Below are 26125 nucleotides of genomic sequence, written 5' to 3'. Positions count from 1 at the left end.
GATTTTTTCCTCAGTAAACCTGCCACTGTGCATATCTCACTGCTGCCTTCCAATTTCCATATTGTGGCTGATAATGTTTTACTGTTTCCTTGTTTGCATCCCTGTATCCAGTTGCTGTCACTTGTCCTATATATGGATTTTAGCCCTGTGAGGCAAAACTGTCTTTCTGGTTGTATAGGACTTAGCATAATGAACCCTCAGCCTATTTGTAAGACCCTTAGATGCCCAAGCAATATGCATACTAATAAGAATCTGAAGTACAATGCTTCCATTCCTCAGTGTCCACTTAATTCTAGAAAACCTGCCATAATTTGCTTGCTGTAGAAAGTGCAAAACAAGTGACAAACAAGGAACCTCCTAAGCAAAGTAAAGGAGAGACTATGATTGGGAAAGCAATAGACTTGAGTGATTTCTATATTTCCTGTCATAGCTTCCATGTATTCCTGCTTCTCCCTCACTAGAAGATTCTGAGTTAGATTGCAGGGGTTGTTATAAAGCAAAGGGACAAAGCCTTAGCAGCCTTCTGTGAGCAGGCCAGGGAGAAGTTCAGGAAAAGACAACAGGAGAAATATTTTCCCTGTTTCTGAAATCTCAATGCACGCCCCTTCCCCTCCCCCCCACCCCAAAAAAAAAAAAAAAGAAAAAAAAAAACAAACCACACACACACACACACACAAAAAAAAACCCAAAACTCCTCAAAAAACCTGAACAAACAAACAAACAAAAAACCCAACCAACCAAAACCAAACTTAACACAGAAACAAACAAAAAAGCAACAACAGGGCAAAAATTACCAGAGATCAAAACAAATGTCATGGCAAGTGGTCCATCATGTCCATGACACAGGGTCGTGGGCAGACCCAAGCCCTCAGCTCTTCTGTGGCACCTCAAGCCATTTCATTTTTCCGTGCATTTGTTGTGCCATTCACCAGCCTTGGGATACCCAGCTGGGCCTCCATCTCACAGCTGTAGTCTTCAAACACTGTCTGGGATTCATTCTAATGAGCAGATAAGTGTAACAAGTCCCATGGCAGACAACATATAGGTCCTGCAATCTCTGTAAGAATAGTCTGCAGCCTAAATCTTATCCCTGAAGGCAACTCCCAGCTCTGAGCTTACTTTTATTCTAGTGTTTCCACAGTGCCTTTGAACTGATTCCCTTAATGCAGTCGTTGCTCTGTCCTCTCCTCTTTAGGCTCTTCTTTCTTTAATATTTCAGTTTATCTGGCATCCAGTAGCCCTCTGGAGCCTTCTGCCAGTGAACTCCTCATGTGTTTTAAACTATTGCTACCAGCACATTTCTACAAAATAAAATACCACAAATCAACTGCAAGGAGTCTGCTTTCATTTAGTGGCATTTATGATAGAGGAACTGGGCCTTTAATCCTGTCTCCCTTAGCTATATTCTAGAGTCCTCAACCACTTCAAACGTAATTACAATTATCTGTGCTATCACCAAGCCTCTTTAAAACACTTCTCCTGAGGTCTCTGGAACGATATTAATGAGAAGCAACCAATGTCAGTTAATGAAAACATCTGAGTTTGTCAATGTCCTCTCATGTTCTTGAAACTTGAAGGGTGGTGTGTGGCTACAAAGTGCTTAGCAGGGGCAACCAGTACTCCCATCTGTACAGCCAGATTGGCCTTGGCATTCAGTACACCAACATGCTCATGTTCCCTCATCTGACTCCTTCATATTCCTCTGGCCCTGGCAATAGCTCAAGAGAGCATCCTGCACTGTGAATACTGAAGAAAAATAAAACTGTTCAAAATAAAAATCATTCAGTTCCCTTGTTGCTCCTGATTTCTTTCTGGCTGTGCTGTTGGCTCTCTAATACCCACCTTTGGGTGTTCCCCAGGTGGATTCGTATGTCTCCAGACACCACATTTCTCTGCTCTGAAATCTGTCCTTGAAACTTCTTCCTTCCTCACTGTCCTTCCCAGTGAGTTGCTCTTGCTCTGGCATCTTCAGGATTTGTGTTTTGTTCATTCCTCTCGTGGCTATGCAGATGGGTTTCCATGGGGAAAAGTAAGGTGCACACCCACAGCCTACCTACTGGAAGTACAAAGCTGTCTATGCCCTCCTATCTTTTAGGGCTAAGTTACTTCTCATGAACAGCAGTGAGCATGCACATGGACAGTTCTACAGGAGAAGCTCAGCAGCATCCTCAGCTAGGCTTGTCCTGGGTTAGCCTGTGCCATATCATGAGCTTGTATCTCTCTGGAAGGGAGAGTGAGTTTCATTCTGTGCTGCTGAAGTGCTCTGAGTTTATCTTGCTGGTGTCTACAATCAGTATGTAATTGTGGCATATTAAGGGTTTGTGCTGAGCGAAGTGGCAGAGGCATTTCACTTTTTAATTGGAGGATTCCATTTTATATTTCTGTTGTATTCTATAAAACGCTTCCTGATTTGTTGACTGAAAAGCAATTTTACAGTGTTGGTATAAGAAATGGTGAGTAATATAGCACAGGAAATACCAGGGTTATTTGTGGCTCAGCAATTACCTGTATTTGGAACCTCACAAAACACATTAATCTGGCAGCCTTGTAAACCTCTCTCCATCTGGCTGGTTGTAAAGTAGGCATAAAGAGGTGAGTTATACATGCAGCTTCTGATATGTTAAACAAGCCAGTTTGGTGGCTTCTCAGCACCAACACCTGCACACCAAATGTGTAAACCCATGTGGCATTGGGGAAATGTAGGAAACCACTGGATTTGCACAACTGAATTTAACATGCAGGTAAAATTTTGTGGGATGAGGTTTTATACCACTGCTGTCACTATGATATAGGGGGAAAAAATTGAAATGGGTAAATTCAAGTATTTTAAAACACTCTCTGTCATATTCAATCTCCTTAGGGATTCCTAACTGCTATGAGGCAAGAGACAACTCGGATGAATTTGGCAAAAGGTTGGGCACTTGACAGTGTTGTTTTACACAATGAAGTGACGAAGATGATGAAAGAAGATGTTACTGGCCCTCCTCCTGCTGACGTTGGTGGGGTTTACATATATGGCCTTTTCCTGGAAGGGGCAGGTTGGGACCGCAGAAACAGTAAGCTGGTGGAGTCAGCCCCAAAGGTAAGGATCAAGTGAGCATCAGTGACTGTGGTATAATCTGATGTGTTCAGAGAACACCAGGGAGCATCTTGAGTGCCTGCAGCAGTGGTTTCACACTAGGCTTTATGAGGTTAAAACAGCTGCAGGGCTGGCAAGAGGACATGGTGTTAACCCACCAGGACCAAACATAAAGGCTTCTATCAGAAAAGGAATTTAGGGTGAGCTGCACAAGAGCAGACCAGATGCTGGGCTCCTTGGCTTCAGGGGCTCTAGCAGCACAGCTACATTCAAATAAAATAGCACAACACATAGGCAGCCTTCTTTTGACTGAACAAGTAGGACCCTATCATGACTTCCAAAGCCCAGGACTGGGCTGGATGAAGCTGATGTAAAGGTCAGTGTTTGGATAACTGGAAATCCCTGGCATTTGTTTCTGAATAGGAGGAAGAGTATTAGTTCTGGGCTTATGCTCAGTGTGTGGAATTACCTTTTACTGATGTGACTGAGTAGATTTAAAACCTAGCTATGGAGCAGTGATTAGATGCTGTGGCCACTGCCCAGGGAAAGCTGCCATTGTCTGTACTGGTAAACTTATTCCAAACCAGTGATAAACTGTTCTGAAATTGGAGTTGAGGTTAATTTCTCTCCATAAGTAAAACACTCCTGGGTCTGGCTAACAGCAAACTTTTCCAGACCAGACCTTGCCAGCTGTAGCTTCTGGTGACAGCTGTTGCCTGGTTTATCAAAGACACCTTCAAACATAGAGTTTATGCAAATGCTCTCGAGTGTTCAGCAGCCCTTCATGTTGCACTTGGACTCAGGTCTTTTATTTTTTCCTGGCCAATGGATAATTTATATTGCTGAAGACCTGAGGGGATAGAAGACCTGAGTCTGGAAAAACACCCAAGAGGCACCTTGGATCTTTGAAGTTCCACTGCCAGCAGTGCAGGGGTAACAAATGCAATGTAAATGCAGCTCAGGCTTTGTTGTTCCTGCTATCCAGGAAAGGGGAGGTAAAGAATGGGGAACACTACCCAAAGGGGCAAAGGATGGGAAAAAGAGACAATGCTCTCTTTCCCTCCTAGAACCACCCTGCTGTTTTTCTACCTACTCCCATGGTGTTGAGGTTTCTGCTGCTTTCTTTTCCTTGTGGGCTTCCTGACGTGTTGTCCATGAGCTACCACTGGCTTAAAGTTAGGGTGACTGCAGCAGTGAGTTGTGTGCTCTCACATGTGCCTCTGCTGAAGTGCTGCTGCTCTAGCTGAAGGCCATCACTGAATCAAGTTCCAGCATTTGCAGTTCAGAGACCCAGTCCTGCTTCTCTAATGCAGCACCCTGCGTCTCTTTTAACTTTTCTCAGGTGCTGTTCACAAGTCTGCCTGTAGTCCACGTGTATGCTGTTAGCACGACAGCACTACATGACCCAAAGAAGCAACAAGGAAGCCTGTACTCCTGCCCTGTCTACAAAAAGCCTCGGAGAACAGACCTGACATACATTTTCTCTTTGGATCTGAAAACAGTGCAGAATCCTGATCATTGGACTTTACGGGGAGTTGCACTGCTCTGCAATTCAAAATAAAGAGCAACAGGCAGCTGTAGAGAAAGAACCAGCTAGGAAGATTGATCTGCAGGCAGTAGGACTTCTGCTGTTATTGCCAAAGTGGCAGCTACCTTCTCATAGGAGTGTGGGAGTGACAGAGAGAGCTTATGTTAACTGTGCATAATCAGTTCACTCTGTTCGTAGCAAAAATTATAAATGTTCTTAACCTGGGAGTTTCAAAGGGAAAACAGTTTTAGTTGTAAAATCTGACAACTGCTATAAAGCAAGTGACAATATAATCAGCTACCTTGCTCATAATCGAAACACTAGGAAAAAAGTGCTTATGATAGTGGCAACTGCTCTTACATTTATGGTGCTTCTTTTGTAGATGCTATCTTTTCTTCTTAATGCAAGGCTTCTTCATAATATAGTTCTTTTAGAGTTCCACTTTGTAGTTAAAAACTTATAATCCATCACAGCATTAAAGCTGTAATGACAAATGAGTGGAACATGCAGTGAAACTTGTTCATCTGCATGTAATCCAATGCACAGTTCCTTTGATTTTGCATTTGTAACCTTACTGGCTGGCCTTACAAATGGATGCCACCACTTCCTTACATAGTCCCTTGTTCATGCTAATGATCACAGAATTTGTATAAACAGGTGACATTCTCTTTGCAGGTGTAGTGACCTTCACACACAGTAATTAATTTCTAAAACCACATCCCATTATAAGGACGATGTCTCCAACATCCATTATTAGCAATACAAGTTTCAAAACTCTTCCCAGAGTAAACACATCTGAACACCAGTTTGGATCTACTAGTATTTGCTAGGGGTTAGTGTCTGAATCCCTCAAACTCAAACCTCTTAACTGCTTTTTATCCTGTACTTTGCATCAGTTTCTGATTTTCTGATTTCTTCCTAGCTGTGATGTTGGGGGGGATGGGAGGAAAGACACACAAGCCAGTTCTGGGAGTAGATTTACCTGAACTTGTTGATGTAATCTCTGTTTGTTATCACCATTGCTTTCTATCCTGTAATCCAAAAGTAATTGCTAGTTCTCTTTTAATAAACAGACAACTATTGGCAGAAAATGTGTCTGGCTTTTTTCACTAGCCCAAATTTAAAGCAAAACAAATTGCTGTTGGATGTTATGAAAGAAGGACTTGCAGTGAGTCATTTGTTAATTGCTTTTTTCCTCGTTACAAACACTTTCAGGTTCTGGACAAACACTTGCATTTCCTTTCAGCTGGTGTCTGAGACAGTAGCTCCCTCTTTCCCATAACTTTTACTCTGGTTTGCAATCGCAGAGCTCTTTTTGATGAAGAAGTTTGAGATTCACACTCCCACCCACAACTAAGCAGAAAGTGCCAGATTTCCTCTCAGAAAACAGAGCAGACAGGGACAGCAGACAGGCTCCCTTTCTCCCACTGAGCTGGGAGCAGCACTTGTTTCACACAGTGCTGCTGAGATTATTTTACCAAGTGTAACCACCTGCTCCAAAAAAACCCACTCCAGGCCTCCCTGCAGTAGAGCTGTGCAGCAACAAATTCCATTGAGAATTTTGTTTCTGAGAAGGGTGAAGGATTTGGTTTCCAGATCACTGATCTCAGAAATTATGGAAAAGGGGAGCTTCAAGCAGTAAAAGCCTCTGCTGTTGTGTAGAAATTGAGGTTGTAAACCATAGTGTTCTCCCCAGCCCCTTACCTGTATGAGGGCACGTGGAGTAAATGAACTTTGATGTCTTGGTACATATAAAATTCAAGTCAATAACATTGATAATACCTTAAAATGAAGACATAGTTTGCACTCCTGAAGAACTCACTCCTGGCTATGAAAACAATTCTCTGAACAATAGGAGTTAGAAGTAAACATTAAAAACACATTTTTGATAGAGGTTATAAGCAGAGCTACATGATAAGCTCTGTGGAAACTGCATCGCTCCCTTTCTTTGTCAAGTAAAGTGAGAAAAATAAACTCTGTGCATAGCATATATAGAGGCTCTTGTGTTCTAGCACTTAGTGCTCTGCTGTACACAAATGCAAAGAAATTCTTTGAACAATCAAATTTTCATTTAAATCACTAAGCCCTGTGTATTAGGTCAGGAAAACATCAAATCCTGCAGAACAGAATGTTGGCCAAATTAAGAACCAGAGAAGTGATGCAGTATTTCCCTGAAGATAGCTATGGTTTTATATGGAACTGGAAGAAGAACATAGCCACCACCTAGTTCCAGAAAAGACTTCCTATATTTAGTAAAAAAGCCCCAAACAAAACCTCCAGTCTATCCTATAAACAAAGCTTTCTTTTCCTTTCTGTTTTTTTTTCTTTCTTTTTATCTTCTTTCTCTTTTTTTTTTTTCTCTTTTCTTTTTGTATGTAATTCAGTGCAGTGGAGATGTATAATTTATTGTTGAACCCAATGTCTTCTTCTCTCTCTCTCCTGCCCTATCCTGCTCTTCCATTCGGTGGTTTCTGCTTCCAATCTGCCAACATTAATTTGATCTGAAATGTCCCTGACATAGTATAACATTGACCTTCCCCAGCCTAGCTACTAGACGTTCCCTAGCTACTGTGCTAAAGCTGTTTAACTTCAAATGTGATGTAGAGCAGACTAAATGAGAGAACTGGAAGGCAGAACATTTGAAATCAAACTAATTATATTTAAATTATAGATTAACAATTAGCTGGGAGTCCTCAAACAATGTATATAGGTAACCAAGTTATGCTCTGCTGTTAAAATGAATCTGATATATTAAATACAATACAATTTGGCAATATTGTACAAGTTTCACATAGATATGAATGACTAACATTGCTTTACATAATTGCTTTGAAGGCAGCTCTGTTTAAGAATGAAGAAAGCAACACAGTCCTGCACCCCATGTCAGCGTTGTGGTCCTGTTTACAAACACATCTGATGTCAGGGCACTGGCTCCTGAGTGTTGCAAATAAACAGCATTCCATACTCCAAAGGGTGTCTGTCTCATAATCCCTGAGGCTGTGGCTTGTCGATAACGATGATGATAGGAAACAAAGGATTGGGTTATGGATTGGCCCTGTATTTCAGCAGCTTAGATTTTAATTGCAGTGAAGCTCAGGAAAAGCACAGAGAATGCAAAACAAAACAATTCCTTTGTCTGGTCAGTTAAGTTCATGAGCCCCATGATCCTCTGGATGGAGTAACAATTTTTTATAAGATCTTGAGGAAACTTCAGATACAATAATCTATTTTTTTTTCTCTGTTTATCCAGAAACCATGCATTAATCTTCATCCTCTTTTACTGCTTCATACCCTTGCCTTTCTCACAATCTCATCTTTTCAAACCATGAATACAATACCTCATTCTCTTTTTCTCCTGCTATTCCATATTTACTGTTTTCTGCTTTTTTTATTCTCACTCCATAAGTGCATGAAATGCATTGCTTACATACATCAACCCTTCCTCTCCCAGAACTGTGGAAATAATCTGTAGTCATTTCAGGAACTTCTCTATTCCACTGAGAAGAAACACAATTTACTCAAAAACCCTACCATTCCTGCCACATCTTGTCACACCCTGGATAAAGAGGTAATTTGCTTCTCTTGCTGTTTCAGTGAGAGCCCTTAAACAACAAGATTTGTATAGCTAAGTGGACATTTTCCATAGATTTTCCTTCTGTTAATATAAAGCAATAGCTTTGTTATTTTTTTCTGGGGAGCTGGTATAAGGTAATTGAAGTAATTTGTATGCAGTTGTATGTAAAACTAAAGAGAGTGATTAGGCTGTAAAGTGACTGCTGAATCAATCCTGAAAATACAGTAGCTTTCCATCTCCCTTTGACACGAGTTCCATTTGAGTTAGTGATGGCAGAGTGCAAGACAGAGGGGGAGCTCCTTCATTCAGTTTGCATGGCTTGGCTTTTGTCAGGAAGACAACACTACAGACACCCATGTAAATGATAGACCACCACCAACACATGTTTTGGGCTATACCACAAATTCACACATATTTTCTAAAGCTGAGTGAATCCAGACTGTGCTGTCTCTTGTTGGGTAAGGAGAGTGTGGTGTGCTTGCTCATGGATTCCTTATGCTGATGGCTTTAAGTCTAGCAAAGGGACATCATCATCTCTTCCTCCTCCTTCTTTTCCTTCCTGCTTAAGAACGACTTCTGGGATTGTGACTCTTTTTTCAGCTGATGGGGAAGCACCTTTTGTTGAGTTGTTCTTGTCCTTCTTTACCTTAGTGATCACCTCTGTGTAAGAGATTTCTTCAATGAAAGGCTCTGCTGCTGTCAGCTCAGAGGTGATGTGCACATCGGCTTCCTGGATCCCTTCTTGACCTTCAGCTCCTGTTCGCTCTTTATTTTTTTTATGGATCTTGAATGCCTCCTTCTTTGGGGCAGCTTGTGAAATGGATTTCTTGATCCTCATCCCAGATTGTCTCAGTCTCTCTCCTGACTGCCTGATTCTCTCTCTCCTCTCAGGGGTCACTATTCTAGTTCGAAGCCTGTTTACCTTCTTGCCAAAATTTTGTCTCGTCTTTTGCATGTTTTCCCTTGAAAATGCCTTTTTGATATCATCTATGCGCTTCATACCTGATTTCTTGAACTGGGTTGCTTTGCTTTCTTCGATGTAATATTCTTCATCAGAAGACAGATCATCAGGTGGGAAGAAATCATCCTCTAGAGTCTCAGCTGGTGTCCTCTCTTTGATAACAGATAGAGACGAAGGACACTCACTTTCCTCCTGTGAACAAAAGCACAGAGTCATCTTCCAGCAGTGTTTTAAAAGGGTGGTGATTCAAGCATTTTGTTTGTTGGCTTGTTAGCTGATTAATGTCAGCTGAAATACAATACTGTAACAATGTAAGGTAGGCCTGTACCATTGTATAGGATCTATACAGAGAACAAGTGGCAGAAGAAACCTCTAGCACCTTCTGTAAAGACATTATGCCTGATTAAAGATTTCTTTTCAGTATGGTTCTTCCCGAAGCTAATGAATGCCATGATTCTATGTGTACTGGCCTCTAATGGTTTTCAAAACAATTCTGTCTAACATTTTTGGTTTTGTTTTTTAGCTTGCCTTCTTTTAGAGATTTGGCCCAGATCCATTATTCCTTACCAATAAAAGGTGAGACATCCTGTAGGCTCTTGTGCTTGTGTCAGCTGTGCACTCTCCAAATGAGTTCCTCAGTCATCCCAGTACCTTCACTCCTTTACTCTCACCAAGACAAATGCACATTTTTTACTGCCTGGAACGTAGCAAACATCTCTTTTGCTGCCCAGAAGGGGATGAACCCCAACATATTAACTTATATGTGCTGGCTTTATGAGGTGAAAAAGTCAGTAAAGGATTGAGATGCTATTCACTAAACCCTATTGCATACAACTCATTCAGCAGCTGTGCCATTGCTGAGATGAACTTGACTTGTTCCATGTGGAAAAATCTGAATGAACCAGAGCAAGCACATCTATCTCCTGTGGTGAGCGTGGTGACACTAATGAGCATGCAGTATTAGATATTTATGTTATATATATGATATATCATGTAATTGTTGAATCATAGAATGTTAGGGGTTGCAAGGAACCTCTAGAGATCATAGAGTCCAAATCCCCTGCCAGAGCAGGATCACCCAGGGCAGGCCACAGAGGAACAATCCAGGTGGGTTTTGAATGTCTACAGAGAAGGAGACTCCACAACCTCTCTGGGCAGCCTGTTCAGTGCTCTGTCACCCTCACAGTAAAAAAGGTTTTTTCCTTATGCTGAGGTAGAACTTCCTACATTTAAGCTAGAACACAGGAAGTTCCACCTCAACATGAGGAGAAACTTCTTTACTGTTATATGTAGAGCTGCACGGTTGGAAGTGGTGACTCTCCTAGATATCTTAGCACTAGGAATGTAGGGTAACCCCTCCAAAGAATGACTGATAGAGGCTCCAGACACAAAGCCACACAAAAGACTTTTAAAAGATGTCCATTGTAAACAAATAATTTACCAAGAATCACTTAGTGGTTAAGGGTATGGGAAAAAAAAAAAAAAAAGAGAGAGAGAAAAGGATAAAACTTTGTGGTAATGGAAGGATTTGGTAGTTGGCTTTATCAGAACAGGTTGAATCCTCATCCTCTGATCTAAAGACTGCAGCCTGCATGGACATTATAAAAGCTAGTGAGTCACTTATCTCTAGATTCTATAGAAGTGCTCCTGTACACAGAATATAAACCCCATAACCTGTAGGAGGTGCAGGATGGACAGTGCCAGCCCCTGCTTCCTCACCAGCTGTTCATGTGCACCTGAATGTGTTTTTTCTCACAGGAGGAGCAGCCTTTTTGTGTGCAGGCAGGTAGAACAGCTGTATAAAATTCTGATAAACTGTTTCTCATTAGTAGCAGCTACACCAGCTCATTTTGGAGGCATGATGGTGTCTGGGCTCTATTCTTACTATTATTACCTTCATACAGATAATAGGAGAGATATTAGAAGTTTTGAGCCCATGAAGAATTTTTCAGTCTTACTGAATACTCTGTTGCAAAGTGATTTCTGGCCAAAAAGATGTCTGTCATTTTTCACAGTAACTCATCAGTAGCAAATTGTGTTTAATGTTAATTTTACAGAGTACGAGGAACACGTAAAATAAAATATATTAAGGAATTTTTTCAGATAAAGCCCACTGAAGAGACTGTCATCATGCCCCAGCTTCTTTAAAAACCCTCTAGTAAAATAGTTGTTAATACATAGAAAAAATAGGGACAAATTATGTTGCATCGATTACAGCAGAATGTTATTCAACTCTTCTGTCAAAATCAGCAGGAACAAAACTACAATGCTTTGCTAATAATTATCTTCATTAATGTGCAAATTAACATTAATTATATAAAGACTTCTATATATAAACATAATCCCTCCTTTTCTGAAAATGAACTAAAACACAGCTGGATAATAATTCCTCAAAGTTTGTAAATTATAGCTCACTCCTTCAGCTGAAATGGTGACAAAAATGTTTCCAGAATAACTGCTCTGAAATTTCAGTACGTTCAGAATGAATACAATACAATATGGTGAATAGGGTATGCTGTTCATATGAAGATTACTTTTTACAAAGAGAGAAGGCAGAGACAGTAATTTCTCTGCAATATTTAAGCTGTCTTCCTTTGGAAGAAGAACAAAATTTTCAGTACTTGTTGTCAATTGTTTGACAGATTTTGATTGAATTTAGCTTTGCAGTCTACTAGCTAAAGTAGAGAGGACCTTAACTTTCATTCACACCTTAGAATTAAGGCTTATGAACAATAAAATGTTAGATGAACACCTTGTAGAAGAGGCACAGAAACAAGAGCTGCAAGTCTTGAGGAACATATTCCATTCTGCTACAGCCTCTAAGAATCATCTTTGCTCAGTCCCTGATTTTCTCCTCTTCCTTGGTTTGCAAACACATCCTGCAGAATCCAGTGTAGCAAGGCTAAAAATTAGCATGAGTTTCCTTCTCATCTCAGATTTTGAGGATGGAAAACGTTACTATAGCTGAAAGCACTAGTGAGACTTGCTAGTGTGTTCGGGAGGTTTCATAATAAAAATACAGTGATTTAGGCTCAGTAGGAGAAATTTCTCATCTGCTTCTTTTCTCTTTCCTGCCCCTCCCCATTTCTTCTTATCAGCAGGTATCAGCAGGGTAGAGAGAAGAGAGGAGCTCATCCTCTCTACAGCAGGAATTATAAGATGTAGGATCAGATGGGAAATAGATGGAGTCAAAGCTACCAGCCCATTTACAGACTCACTACAAGCAAAGACCAAACAGCTACTGATTTCAGTAGCATAGCACAAAGACTCAAACAGGGTGATAGCTTTCTTCTTCACTTGAAAGCAGATGCAACTGGAAATAGCAGGACTGGGCAGCCCAATCTTAGGGGAGGGTGAGAAGGAGCTGAGCAATTAATGATGCTGTTTGCAAGCTTTTAGTTAAAAATCTACCTAAGCATTTCCTAGGAAGGACTCGTATCCTGTATCATCACCACATTGTGCAAAGTAAGGGAGAATCTTTAAGCTAAATTTGTAACTGCTCAAATGAAATGAGGACAGATTACTTCACAGTAAAAGATGATACCAAACAGTCAGGTATTTTTAATCTGATTTCTTGACAAATGAGGAGTGCAATTATATGGTCTGTCTACTGGATACTACAAAGGATATGTACCCTGCCTGCCCCTCCTACTGGCAAAAACCAAAGACATGCACACACCAGAATCAGAAACCAAGAAAAAAATCTCTGGAAGCTAAGTACTTCCCTTTCCTTTCATCCTGCCTTCTACATAAGGCACCTGGAGAAGGTGGACCCTCCAGGGTGCTCACACTAGTCCTGGCATGCTTGTTGCTCATACTCTTAAAAGTTAGCCCACTGCTAGACACATTGAAAATAGACCTGAATTGTTCAAAACAGAACAATTTTTTCCTTCCCCTCCAAGAAAAAGTTGGGAAATGAGTCATGTAAGTGGGCAATTTGGAGGTTGCCTTGGTTTTGTACAAAAGGTGTAGCATATCCACTCACATTATACAGCTCCAACTTCTCACCAGTACACAGCCTCTCCACCAGTTTATGTGCTTACTTAACACTATTACGTGTTTACTTAACACATAAATAATTGTGCCTTTTCCACAAATTTGGGAATGGAGCTGAGTACAGGCACAAAGAAATAAGCTCTCTGTTGGGGAGCTGGCTGTGTTGTGTTACTCTGTCTGCCCTCCCAGCTGACATCTGTCCTAAGCAAACACACCACAGCTCAGGTACTTTGCTTCTGGTTCTGGACCTGTGCTGCTGAAACTGGAATTATTTGGGAAAAATGCACGCATGTGGAAGGAAATAAGGTCTGGAAGGCTTCAGGTTCTGTGGCAGCAAAGAAAGGACCGAAGGCAGCGTTCACAGTGGTAAGAGGAAACCTGGGGAGACCTTTGAAGCTGAGCCACGCAAGGAGAAAAATACAGAGGCCACAAAGCTGTAAGGTTAGTTAGATCTACAGCTTAAGGAACAACTTTAACAAAAAAACTTGAACTAATAACATAGTAACAGGACACTTGTGCTATCCATGAGTGGCTGGTGATGCCCTTGGCACAGTAATTTGCTCAGAAAGCCTTTTAAACATGAACTTCAGCTTTTCTCAGGTTTTGAGTACTAAACTTCTCACCTACACCCAGCTGAAGAAGTTTGTATTTTTAAGGGCTTGGCTGAATACAAAGTAAACACATGAATAAACCTCAGCTTTGGTGAATAAGGCCAGCACAGACTGTGTGTGAATGGATGGTGCTGGCTGGGGGCACTGAATATTGGAAGCCAGATGCTTCTAATGCTGGCTTCCCAAGAAAATCTGACCTTGTCATTACCATTCTCTCCCTCTGCTCCCATTTCAGTTGAATTCCCAATTAGAAAATTTTGGAAGGGATGTAGTCCGAGTCCTTCACACAGGTCTCAAGGAAGGGATCACAGCAGTGACCTTTTTCTCCCATGGGATATAAGAAGGCATTTATGAAGGAAGGCTAACAGACTGACTCCTGAAACTGCACAAAGCAGTAGCTGTGCAGACTCTTTCTCACTTCACAGAAAACTTAAAATCAAGAGGTAAATTATCTTAACTATGACAATGCCCCTAATCAACACTATGAGACTCTCGAGGTGGCAATGCTCCAGTAATTGAAAACTGTGGAGTCAAAAAAGACTGCTTTAAATTCTACCTGCTTGCTAACCCTGCCTGCACAGTCAGGCTCCTCTCATCCTCTCGTCTCCTTCCTCCAGGGAAGGAGGGGAAAAGGCAGAGCAAATGGTTTAGCAATGTCTCAGGTATTTTGCAGCAGTGGTGTCCTGGCAAATATCAGTTTGGCTCTAATAGCATCTTTCTCTTACTGCTGAACTCAGGAGCAAATAAGCCAAGGGGGCTGCTGGAAGAGGAATGTGATGCCTTCAGCTAGGTCAGTGAAGCTGTGCAAAGGAAAAAGGGTTATTAAAAAAATTCCCTCACAAGTTTGTTAGTTAAATCTCTACTCTTTTTCTTTGTAAGAAAAATTATTATGGGATCAATAATTAATAGCAGCAGTAGTATTATTTTCATTTAAAAAAAGATGTGCTGCTAATTTAGAGTCCACTGGATTCACTAGACAAAGCTGTGACATAATATCCCTGTACACAATATTTTGGCTGTAAGTACACTAATACTTTGAATTATAATTCCAGTAATAATTTAATTATTATTCCATTTAATATAAAAAAAAATGTAATATGATGTTGTTTTAATGGATGTAGCCAGTTTAAGAGCTTTACTCGTCTTGTCCTGTCATTATTTTTTTTTTTTAAAGTATTCTGGGTTTTTATTTCAAAGCCCAGAGTGAAATTCTAGAGTGGACAAGGAGAAAAATATTAAATACATTGTCTCGTGTGTAAATATATGTTAGAAACCCGATAAATCGGTTTTGCATTCTCTTTTCAAATAGCTTCAAAATGTCATTCTAAAAAACTGTAATAAAGGCAACAATCAGCTCTCAACTTCAATTAAAATTTTTAAAACACAAAAAAACAATAGCAGAGAAAAACAGAACGACCAAATAAATAATTACAGTATGTATTTTTAAAAAATAAGTTATATATATAATTATATATTTTACATATCTAGGTATATAAAATCAAGACTCAAAATGCTCCTAAAAAAACTGCTCAAGGGAAAAGTAGGGAGGGGAGACAGATGAAACTCTGTAACTTTGAGTCATTGTGTTGCAGAGAGAAAAGGTCACGGAAAATGATCTTTCAGCCTTGGGATGCGTGACAGAGAAGGTGCAGGTGATGATTAACATAAGCACAGATGGGACTGGTGATCACCTGACAATTTCAAAGCAGAGCACGAAGCAGCAAAACGGTAGAAGGCCACCCAGTCAGTGCCTGGTCTGGTGTTGCTGCTATGACAAGAGGTGATGTAAATGACTGGCAGCATACGGGCAGGAAACTGCATTGCTGTGATTAAAAAAAATCCTAGAAATGTACATGTTAAATGAATGATTTAGTATTCAAACTGGCAGCCAAGGTAAATCACTAAATCACCTTCTTAAAACTGCTCTCTAGATCAATAGGAAAGCTCTGATGAATAACCAAATAATTCTATACGTTTATTCACATTCTAGCAGTTAAGAGTGAAGCTTTATAAATCTCAAGCAATCCCTTCATTTTTTCCTGCAAATATGCCCTTTCAAAATCTCTGCCATCAGGCCAAAAAGCTGCTCAGATGAGGCAGAAACAGAATTATTTTAGAAGGGCACCTAAGGGATTTTATCAAGTAAAGTACATAGAGAATAAACAATTCAGCACATAAGACTTCACAGCCAAGCGCTATTGCTTGTGTTTAGAATTATTTTTACATAATGAAAAAGCAGCCTGGTTAAAACAGTCAATCCCTCCTCCTGACTTTAATTTGATGAATCCGAGTACGCATCCCTTTTCTTTAAATTCTGACAGAAATTCACCTATTTAAGCAGGGGTATGCAATGACTGTAATGAAAGCTTGCTCGCTGTCTCATTATCTGACTGCAGCAAGCTGCAGGCGATGAGCAAGCGGTACCCAGTTACACCACATCACTCCAAGGAGCCTTTGGCTCCAGGCCACCACATGCTGCATAGAAAGGACTACTGCAGCTCCAAGGGAAAATGAAAGTTTCACACTTATTTTCCTTTGCTATTGTTTTACAAAGATAGCCTGGGGAACAGCTCTGCAGGTGAGCCTGAAGGTTTGCAATCAAACTGGTGAAATTTCTCACTTCCAATCTAGCTGTAGATACCAACCCTCTGTCAGTAGAGGAGAGAGAGAGAGATCAAAAGATGTGATAACAACAACAAAAAAAAATGTGCTTGGTAATGTTTTGAGTCATTCGCTCCTCAGAAGGTGACAGTTCTTGCAAGCTGGCAGGAGTAGGAAAAGGCTCTCAGGTACAACAGAAACCCAACCATGCATGGGGAACTGCTGAACTCATCTGCCCAAGAAAAGAAGAGAAAAGGTTGGAGGAAAGGTAGTTATAAAGTAGAAACCATAACCAGAAGTAGACATGTATTTGGATTGGGTGAATCAGGTTCCACACATTTTTTTCTCCTCTCTTGAAGGGAGTCTACAGGCCAAAGGTACAAACATAGAATCATAGATTCATAGAATGGTTTGGATTAGAAGGGATCTTAAAGATCATCCAGTTCCAACCCTCTTGCATGGGCAGGGACACCTCCCACCAGACCAGACTGCTCAAGGCCCCATCCAACCTGGCCTTGAACACTTCCAGGAAGGGGGAATCCACAACTTCCCTGGGCAACCCGTGCCAGTGTCTCACCACACTCACAGGAAATAATTATTTCCTAATGTCTAACCTAAATCTCCCCTCTTCAAGTTTTAAACCATTGCTCCTTGTCCTCTTGCTACACACCTGTGCAAAAAGTCCTAACACAGCTTTCCTGTAGGCTCCCTTCAGGTACTGGAAAGCCACTATAAGGTCAACTTGGAGCCTCCTCCAGGCTGAACAACCTCAACTTCCTCAGCCTATCTTCACAGGGGGGTGCTCCAACCCTCTGATCATTTTTGTGGCTCTAAAATCTGTGTTCCTAATGCCTAATACTCAGCAAGATGGATCCTTTCCCAGATTCTGAACTTGCTGTTAATGACTGCACGTATCCCTCCCATCTGTGCCTGTGCTGTTCTGATGAACTTTATTCCTGTACTAAAGGAATAACTGCAAGATTCAGCTGTCTCCAGTAGTGCTGAGAATACAAAGCCCAACTGCATGCCCTGAGAGCCCATGCCTGAACTGAGGCCTCAGGCATGGAGGCTATTGCCAAAGACTCCTGTGTGCCCACAGTGGCCAGCTGCAGCTCCAGTTAATAAGCCACTCCAGGCAGCCCCTAGGACTGTGGGGAAGAGGAACAACAGAAGACGCTCATGATGTAGCTACACCTTTCTGCTTGCTTGAAGGCCAAACACAAGCAACATGCTGAACAACTGCATCCAGTGCAAATGTAAATGAACATCAATTGTTTCCACTGCTCAGGGTTAACAGATGGAGAAAAATCAATGGCAGCCCTGAGCAGGTGACCACTTGTCCCTTGTGAGGACCATCACAAAGGAACAGGTCAGGGGACTTCAGCTGTACCAGATCAATTGATGTGGTGTCAAGGTTATAATCTGCTATGAACACAGTTCTGTGAAATATGCAACCTATTTCTATTTTAGGAACACAAAAATGCCTTCTTTTTAAAGTTTTTTTTAAAAATATAATTATTTTTATTTCCCCTTATCCTCTTTCCTTGAGAACATATCTGTAGAAATATGGCTTTTCTTTAGCTAGTTGAAAGTGGTGACTTTTTTCTAAAAATCACAGGTACTGTATGATCTTCTTGGTTGCCCCCAGTGCTCCCTCCATCACTGTCTCTGCCACTCCGCCAGTGATGGCTGCACAGCGTGGGGCCAGCTCAGTGCTTTGAACTGAAGGACCAAGCTTGGCTGTGCAAACAAAGGACTCTTGCTACACTCTCTGACACAATCACCGTGTTTCTTTTATTCCCCTGTAATCTCAGCAATTACCTTTGCCAGCTGTAAAAATATTTATAAGGTTTATGCCACAAAGGCCCTGTGTTGCTGGGCTGCTGAGGCCTTTGTGTCTGAGGTCAGTGTCACAGGTCATCAACCTATACCACTTTTTTTCCCCTAAGTTTTCAGTGATTTAGGTTTTCCTTTTTCTCCAGGCATTCTAGCAGAGGCTTTATCCAGACCCTCAGGTCACCAGGACTAAGAACCCTTTTTTGGTTTCTGACTTGAAATAACTCACAGACAGTTTACACCTATTTGATGTTTTTGAGGATGGCCTTTACTTGACTCCCCATCTCCAGTGTATGCATAAATGCATGCTCCAGTGTATGCATAAATGTATGCACAAATGACAGCCACAACCTCTCTTAGCCTATCTTGTTGCTGGACTAATTACAGATAGGGCTTCCTGGTCTCCCCTCATGCCCCACAGTTTCCCATTCCACTCGGGGCCCTGGGAGCTATTTTCCAAACCTGCTCAGTTTGAACACAGCTTTCTTCAAGAGGAGAGATCAGACCTGTACAAAGGAGTCCAGGTGGGCTCTGAAGTGTCTTGGGCAAGGACACTGGCAGCCTCTCTACCACTTCTGGAAATATCTTTCCTGAAGTATTTCATGCTCACATATCACTCATTTTTTAAGAGCCACACCATCAAGTGGCTCATGGTCACCTTGTGAGCAATTAATACACTGTTCTCTGCCTTTTCCAAACCAGAGAACTTCAGAAGACAACCTAATAACAAGGGGTGTACAGGAACTGACACTGTGTACGATTAGGTTAGAATTACTCCACTTCTAAAGATTACTTGGTTTCCTGTCTGTCTGTCTTTCTCTGGTCTGATAGCTCCTAATTTTGAGTATATCTTATTTGTATCCACATCTTTTTCTGTGCCAAGACCTTTAATAAAAAAATTACACAGTTGATAAAGGCAGTCTCAGAAGCAAACCCTTCTAGAGAACCATCAGAAACCTCACATCCCATTTCAGCACAGTCCACTGTCATCTGTTATTTTTCCAGATTATCTGGAACATCAGGTACATAAATATGAGAAAGAATAAGACCTCTTGTGTTTCTGTGAAATAGAAAAATTATCAAATATGAATTACCTAGCACAATATACACTTGGTGAACTATTTAACCCGACAGTACTAATGATTCTGTTCTGCAGAACCCCTTCTGAGCCTGCCATTTTTGTGCCCAAGAGGCATCAGATGAGTGGCAATGGTTCAAATAGCTCGTCTATTTTTTAAATAGAAGTGTTATATTTGCTGCCTTTCATGTCAGAGTTCCTCTCACAGGTTTTTCTCAGAATAGCTGTAACAAACTGCTGATGGACAGTGAGTTTGTGCATCAGGTCCTTCAGCCTCTGGATTTGCTCATCTCTTGAGCACCAGGACATTTACTGCTGTGTCGGATGCAAGTGCTTCCACTTCATATTTACAGACTATTGTCCCCATCTCAATGTCACCATTTTTACTGCCCAAGCCATTATGCTGCAGGAGGGCAGAGGGAATGGATGGAAGCTGTGCCAGGGGAGTTTTAGGCTGGATGGCAGGAAACATTTTTTCACTGAGAGTGTTGTCAGGCATTGGAATGTCCTGCCTAGGACAGTGGTGGAGTCACCATCTCTGGAGGCATTAAAAGGCCTCCAATAGACGTGGTCCCTAAGGACATGATTTAGTAGTTAGGTTATGGTGTTGGTCAAAGGTTGGACTGGATGACCTTGGGAGGCCTCTTCCAACCTAAAACATTCTGTGATTCTGTGACAGTGTCCAGGAGAAGACACTTGTAGTTTGGACAGCATATGACAGGCTGCCTCTTCTAGCCTCTCCTCAGGTGTGTGGTGGAGCTATCACAGGTCAAACAGATCAGCTGTAACATGACTGTGCAGGCCACTCAAGCCATAGCCTTACTCAGTGTCTGACATGTCCGCTGTGACTGTCGACTGATTTTAAACATCAGATGGCAGTGAGTGGAAGAAATGCATGTGTCCCTTCACAGGAAGGCCTTACGTGTTTTATGGTGCTTACATAAAGTAATAATAGAAAACAGTCCAGTAACTGTAACATGGACTTTCTGGTGACTGTACACTCACATTCAAAGAGAGACTTGAAGAACACGCAGAAGAGCAAATGAAACAAGTTCTTTCAGGACTGGAAAAAAAAAATCCCCTTAACTTCTGAATAATTTAGTCAGAATGTGTTGAATGGTTAGATGCTTTTAGACTACAGAGAAATTTCTCACAACTGGCTATTCTGACTAACCTGAACAGAAGTGAACAGTGACCTGCACAACCTATAATATCCTTGGTGTTCTCTACCCTATTCTCAGGGTCCATAGCACTCCGGGGTCACAGACCTCATTAGAAAGTCTGAGACAACCTGGCATTTTAAATCATGCAATCAGCCAGGGGAGGAGAGCTGCCTGCTACCAAATCTTTTCCTCAACCAAGGAATGCCTTTTCCAAATGAATGCTCTTGTTTTCCCTTATCATTATCCTCATGGATGACCACTTTGTCTTTTTTAATGCAAGGATATTGGCAACACTTTTCATCATGGCTGAGGCCTCTTGGGACAATCTCCTTCACCCAGTGATCCTTTTCATTCTTCTTACTCTTTCTATCAAGTTATAAGATCAAAGCTATCCACTTGAAACAAAAACTTTAGGATTTAATTGGTGTTTCCCTTTTCCTCATATGTCAATGTTCTGGCAAAAGTTAAAACTAAAACCCACGTGCACTCACCCACGCAGGCGTTTAATACCAATTACACACAGGTCACTGCCTCCATCACAACGTCCCAAATAGTTCATCAGAAAAAAATTCCACTACAGATGAGCTGTCACTCACAACCACCAAGTAAACAACTTGGTTATACCCATTTGTAAAATATAGTGAAGGGAGTAGGGAGTATGCTGATTCTGTAGCTATTAACAGACTCCCACTCATTCTAGCCAAGCTTCAGACATTCCGGTCTTGGCACACAAGCAGGATGCCTGCACTGGGGTAAATCAAGAGTGTGAAACTGCACTTGTGTGAAAAAGACTTTCACAAGTGTTCCTCTGCCCTCAAGCTTCAGCAGTCTTGGCTACCTAGCATGTTCCAGATTTTATGGAGCAATGCAGTTTTCCTCTTCCAGAAAAGTGTTAAATGTCAGATCCTAAAGGGATCAGCCAATATACTCCAAGCAACAGGGAAAAAGATTCTCCAATCTACCTTACAAAAGGTAGCTAAAGATGGAAGCTAAAGAGGAAGCCATCCATATGCTCACTGACAGTTCTCAGCTATCATAGGAAGAGGAAGCTCGAAAGTCAGCAATCAAAAATGCTGTTTCCTTTTCTGAAAAGCACTGCATAAGAATTAAAAGAACAGAACAGGTTTTGGGTCATTCTTGTCTGGCAAAACCAGCAGAGAGTTCAGAAACTCCCACTCCAAGATGATTCTTGGAGAAAGAAGGTATCATACAAACCGCCTTTTGTATGAAAAAAATGAAAATAGCAACAGCTGTTCTTTATAATTGTGTGTAAATCCATTTCCACAGTATTTTACTACATTTTAAAATAAACTAGAACAGAAATTTTGCTAGGACAAAAATTTACAATACATAATGAATATTGCTTTAAGAAGAAACATTTTCATAGCATTGACTCTGCTGCAATCATTATGGTAAAGGCCCATCAATGAAATGACATTATGCCAGTAACCTGGGAAGTCAGAGATATTTATTACCTTTAGCTGGTAAATGATTTGCAAGGAAAAAGCCAAAGTGCCTGTTTTCTATTCTATCATGATGGTGCAGCTTGCAATAATAGTAATAACAGGCCAAATTGTGCCCCTGCTTTCTCCTGAACATCCATCACAATCATTCACTTAGAAAATCTGGGAGGCACAATTTGGCTGTTTATGGTACTAAAATGAGATTAAAGAGATAACATTCCCTACCTCTAGCTTTTACTCCTTTTTTTTTTCTTTTTTTTTTTTTCTTTTTTTTTTGTTTAGTTTTGTTCTGTTTTGCCAGTAGCAGAAAAATGAAGTAGTTAAGCAAGCTAGATTATGCAGAAGAATTTGTCAGCTGTTTACAGTGGTGAATGCACTCAGTGAAACACACGCCTCCATTCATCACAAGTAATGTTATTTACATACAAACAGATGCAAGACCAGGGTGTGAGGCTGAGTGATGGGGGTGCATCATGTTACTCTTGAGGGCTGGTATTTTCAAGAACGACTAATGATGAATATGACTCGTCTGAAAGAAGGTTTGGGGACTCAGTAATATGAAGGACAAACTATGCTTCTGGCAAAAGATAAACCACTGCTATTTTCTACTGACTTGGGGAACTGGGAGGTCTCAATAAATGGCAGGATCAGGCCATAGCACAAATGGATTTCACAGCACTCACGGGGAACTGACAGACCCCATGAGCTGCCTGTGCTGTCTGCCCGTGTGAATGCAGGCAAGACTGTGCCATTTCGTGAAACTTCTTTTCAAACATGATAGTTTATGAGAGCAAGAAACACCCTATGATGAGGTCAATAAATGAAAATGTACCATCTGCTTGCCCAACATGATTGGAAGAACCACGCTGGAACAATTGGAAGAACAAACTATTTCCAAAGCAGAGCACGCAAGGTACTATTTGCTGCCACGTTGGGTTTGTAAGTTTGAGGTTTAGTTTGTGGATACACTGCTACAGGCTGAGACAATGAAAAAAAGCCACAATTTGGCAGAAGTACAAAATCCAGGGTAATGCTGCAAGTTAAATCAACCATACGTTTTGAAATTAGCATTAGAAGAAAGTCTGTGTTCCAGGGAGCCTGTGAAGACTTTTGCTATTTGGACTTCTACCTAATACGGTGAAAAAAATAACAGGGATGAATGTCAGGCACGGTTTGTATGACAAGATTTACAGGGCCTGTCTCATATTACCTTTCGGAGAGGCAACAAATAGTCCTTGCTGATCTGCAGTTAATCTTACATGACTGGCTCAGAAACCCTACCAACACTAATAATAGACTGTGTGTGCTGCCGTCAGTAGGTTCATGCAGAAAGGCACCGAGGAGCACAGCTCAGTGTAAAAAGAAAGCATAAAATAACTCTCACGTTGGACAGACCGCGTCTTTTGGTTCATTAAACGACGCCTACCAAGGAAGCAGCAGAGTGACAGCACTATAGGAAATTAGGCTCAGGGTTACCTGATAGATTACGACCCGGAATTTGTTTTTCCTCAGCATCTCCTCCTGTTTGGCTTTCACTTTCCTCACGCTGGCGTTCTGCCTCTCCACGCGCGCCCGCACCTCCTTGACGGTGGAGCTGACTTTCCGGGTTTTCTCCAGGACCTTGTTCACCGTGTAGCCCGTGTTGCCATGAGCCTGGGCCAGCTTTAGCATATCAATCTGTATGGTCTTGATGGCGTTTTCCATCTCCCTGTGCCTCTCCTCTATCCTCTTCTGGCTCGCCTGCACGCTGTCCACAATGTTGGCCACTTTGTCCAGGACTGTCACAATGGTGTAAGCTGCATCTTGCTCTTCCTCCTCCTCAGGGACACTGGAGAGACGGTTCTGGTGGGGTCTGTCAGCCTCCGAGGGGATTTCACGGCGATCCATTTTGCCTGCCTTCTTTCTGCTGGGTCGGTGGCAGGAGAAGTTGGGGTGATCCTGGCAGAAGGATTCCGGCGCTGCTGCGGGGAGCCAAGGCGACAGCTGGCTGGGGAGATGCTCAAAGTGGGGCGTGAAACGCCGCTCCTGGAGCTCGCTCAAATACTTCTGACTACAAAATATCCACACATGATTGTTCGGATGCTTTCAGCAACATGAAACCCCTAAAATTAGGAAGCAATGTCTGGAAAGGAACATACGTTTAAAGGGTCACGCTGCTGTGCTGATGAAGTTATTAGTGCTAATCCAGGGAAGTAAAGTAACTTACTAATTAAGCAGGAAAGCAAACTTGCATATTTTTAATGATCTACTTTTGTTTTCTTGTTACTGGAGTGCTTTCCTCACAGGGAATTCAAAGAGTGGTCAGGAAAATGAACAAGGTTGGTTTTTTTCCCAGCAAAACAACTTCAGGTCTTCAGCTTGCTGCAATTACCACATGAAGTAACAAATAAAAACACTAAACCAGAGGCAATATAGTGAAAATGTTGTATTGTGACATGCTTTTCCAGTTCAAAATGTTGAAAGCATTTTTTTTTTTATTGAACAAATTATTAAATCCTACATGCAAAATTCTGAAAGCCTAAACTACATGTTAAAACATCTGAACACATCCTATTCACACTTAATCTTGGGATCTTTCAAACAACAACTAACAGTCTATTAATATAACTATGACCAGCAGACTAATTTGGATGGACTTATTTAGCTCTTGAAAATACTCTATACAAGAGCACTAGTAATTTGTTCACTTTTATTTTTTTTATTATATTTTAATCACAAACACTATACAATCTGTATTGGAGGTGTTAAAACATGTCTTTTCTTTAAAAAAGGTTAAGAAGTATTAAAACAGCTTTAACAGTGATAAAGCAGGCTTTATTCCAATTGTTTGTGATCATTTATTTAGCACCAATTTTTTACAATACCTAAAGCTACTATGACCTACTTCTTTTGGACCTATGCCATCCGCACTATCAGGTAACTTCCCGAATTATGAAATTTATAAGTTTTCCTCTTTAAAAATAAATTGTTGGAGCAATTTATGAAGATGGCAGTGTTTAAACCCAGCCCTCACCTTTTATAAATATGTTACAACTACACACAGCACACAGCTTCACAGTTCATGCGATAGGCAGTGTCTAAAAAATCAGTTACTAACTTCCAAAAACATTTAAATATCTACGGTATTTAAACACAGTGTTTTTCTAGTTTCTCATAAGAAAAGTAAGCTGTAAACATTTTTACCTTTAGTTCATGCCTTGTTTGCTAGGTAACGTGGACTTTTTTTGTTGGTTTGTTGTTTCCTTTGTTTTTAATCTACAACCATTGGTGGCATAAATCTGTGTTCCCAAAAATATTACATTCCATGGATAAAGCACAAGTCTATTATATAACCATGTGATACAGATACAGAAAATTAACTACTGTATTCAAAAACATAAAAGTAAAGATACTAAACCAGTCCATAGCTGTTAGAGCTGATGCTTTCAGAATACAGACCAACATTGTTACACTAAAAATGTTCAAAAATAAGGCCTCTGAAATAAATATTTCCATTCTTTAAAAAAAGATATAATAAAAATGTACATCACATGGTCAATGTAGGTATAAAAATCACTAAGTTAAACCATTCTGGATGATGTATCTGAAGTAAAATGGCCTAGGTTTTGCTTCTGCCGACGTCCTCTATTGTTTTTGGGGCATTTTCTGTGACAGAGAGAGAGAGAGAGAGAGAGAAAGAAAAAGGAAGGCTGACTTTATATATGCCACATAAAACTAAGCATAGCAATAACACAGTAACTTAGTTTCCTGCACTTAATAATCTCAAGGAGTCTATGAGGTGTGCTGACTGGGGTGATGATCCTGTTGTTTGGTACCAGGCTGTGACCTGGGGATGTCCATGGGACCCCAGAGGACTCAGAAGGGTGTTCTACTTGAACTTGAGACCAAAACCAGCAAGGTGCTACTTCCTTCAGGCTTGATCCAGTAAAACACATGCCATTAATAATTGCATTGTCTTAACTTTGTACATATCTCACACTTGAAATCCAGTGGATAGTAAGACTGGATCAAGCCAGCCTTTTAAAGTGCTGGACCTCCAGGTGCCCTGCTGCTCATGGCAGCACCTGAGACAGAGCCTACCCAGGAATCTCTGTGGGGTGACTCAAGAGATACCCTTCTGGGAGATGGATGCATAACTAAGACAGAATTCCAAATTCACAAAGGAATTCTGAAGACAGGACTTCCTCAGCCAGTCAGATAGCAGGTGATGCATGATGAAGAAATATTGCTGGAAT

General features: G+C 41.0%; 3 protein-coding genes across 3 annotated transcripts in view; 1 reads left to right on the top strand and 2 right to left on the bottom strand.

Annotated features, from left to right (window-relative positions):
- LOC103530705 (dynein heavy chain 5, axonemal) overlaps nucleotides 1-4943 on the top strand; it is a 157844-nt gene extending 152901 nt beyond the window's left edge. The window contains exons 75-76 of the mRNA XM_030444932.1: nucleotides 2861-3082; nucleotides 4422-4943. Of these exons, the coding sequence (XP_030300792.1) occupies nucleotides 2861-3082; nucleotides 4422-4640 (441 nt within the window). The 3' untranslated portion in view covers nucleotides 4641-4943. The remainder of the gene's footprint in view (nucleotides 1-2860; nucleotides 3083-4421) is intronic.
- Nucleotides 4944-7245: 2302 nt separating this feature from the next.
- Nucleotides 7246-24297, bottom strand: CAVIN4 (caveolae associated protein 4). The gene is made up of 2 exons (XM_008496275.2): nucleotides 23367-24297; nucleotides 7246-9334 (listed from the first exon to the last, which is right to left on the bottom strand). Exons 1-2 carry the CDS (start codon nucleotides 23775-23777, stop codon nucleotides 8675-8677), a joined length of 1071 nt encoding a protein of 356 aa, XP_008494497.2. The 5' UTR covers nucleotides 23778-24297; the 3' UTR covers nucleotides 7246-8674.
- A 49-nt stretch (nucleotides 24298-24346) lies between these two features.
- The window catches only part of TMEFF1 (transmembrane protein with EGF like and two follistatin like domains 1), a 121005-nt gene continuing 119226 nt past the window's right edge, over nucleotides 24347-26125 (bottom strand). The window contains exon 10 of the mRNA XM_030445039.1: nucleotides 24347-25535. Within this exon, the coding sequence (XP_030300899.1) occupies nucleotides 25451-25535 (85 nt within the window). The 3' untranslated portion in view covers nucleotides 24347-25450. The remainder of the gene's footprint in view (nucleotides 25536-26125) is intronic.

Source organism: Calypte anna, chromosome 2 (assembly GCF_003957555.1).
Source record: "Calypte anna isolate BGI_N300 chromosome 2, bCalAnn1_v1.p, whole genome shotgun sequence".
Lineage (NCBI taxonomy): Eukaryota > Metazoa > Chordata > Aves > Apodiformes > Trochilidae > Calypte > Calypte anna.
The sequence above is the reverse complement of the archived record's forward strand: the minus strand, read 5'-3'. Positions and strand labels throughout refer to the sequence as shown.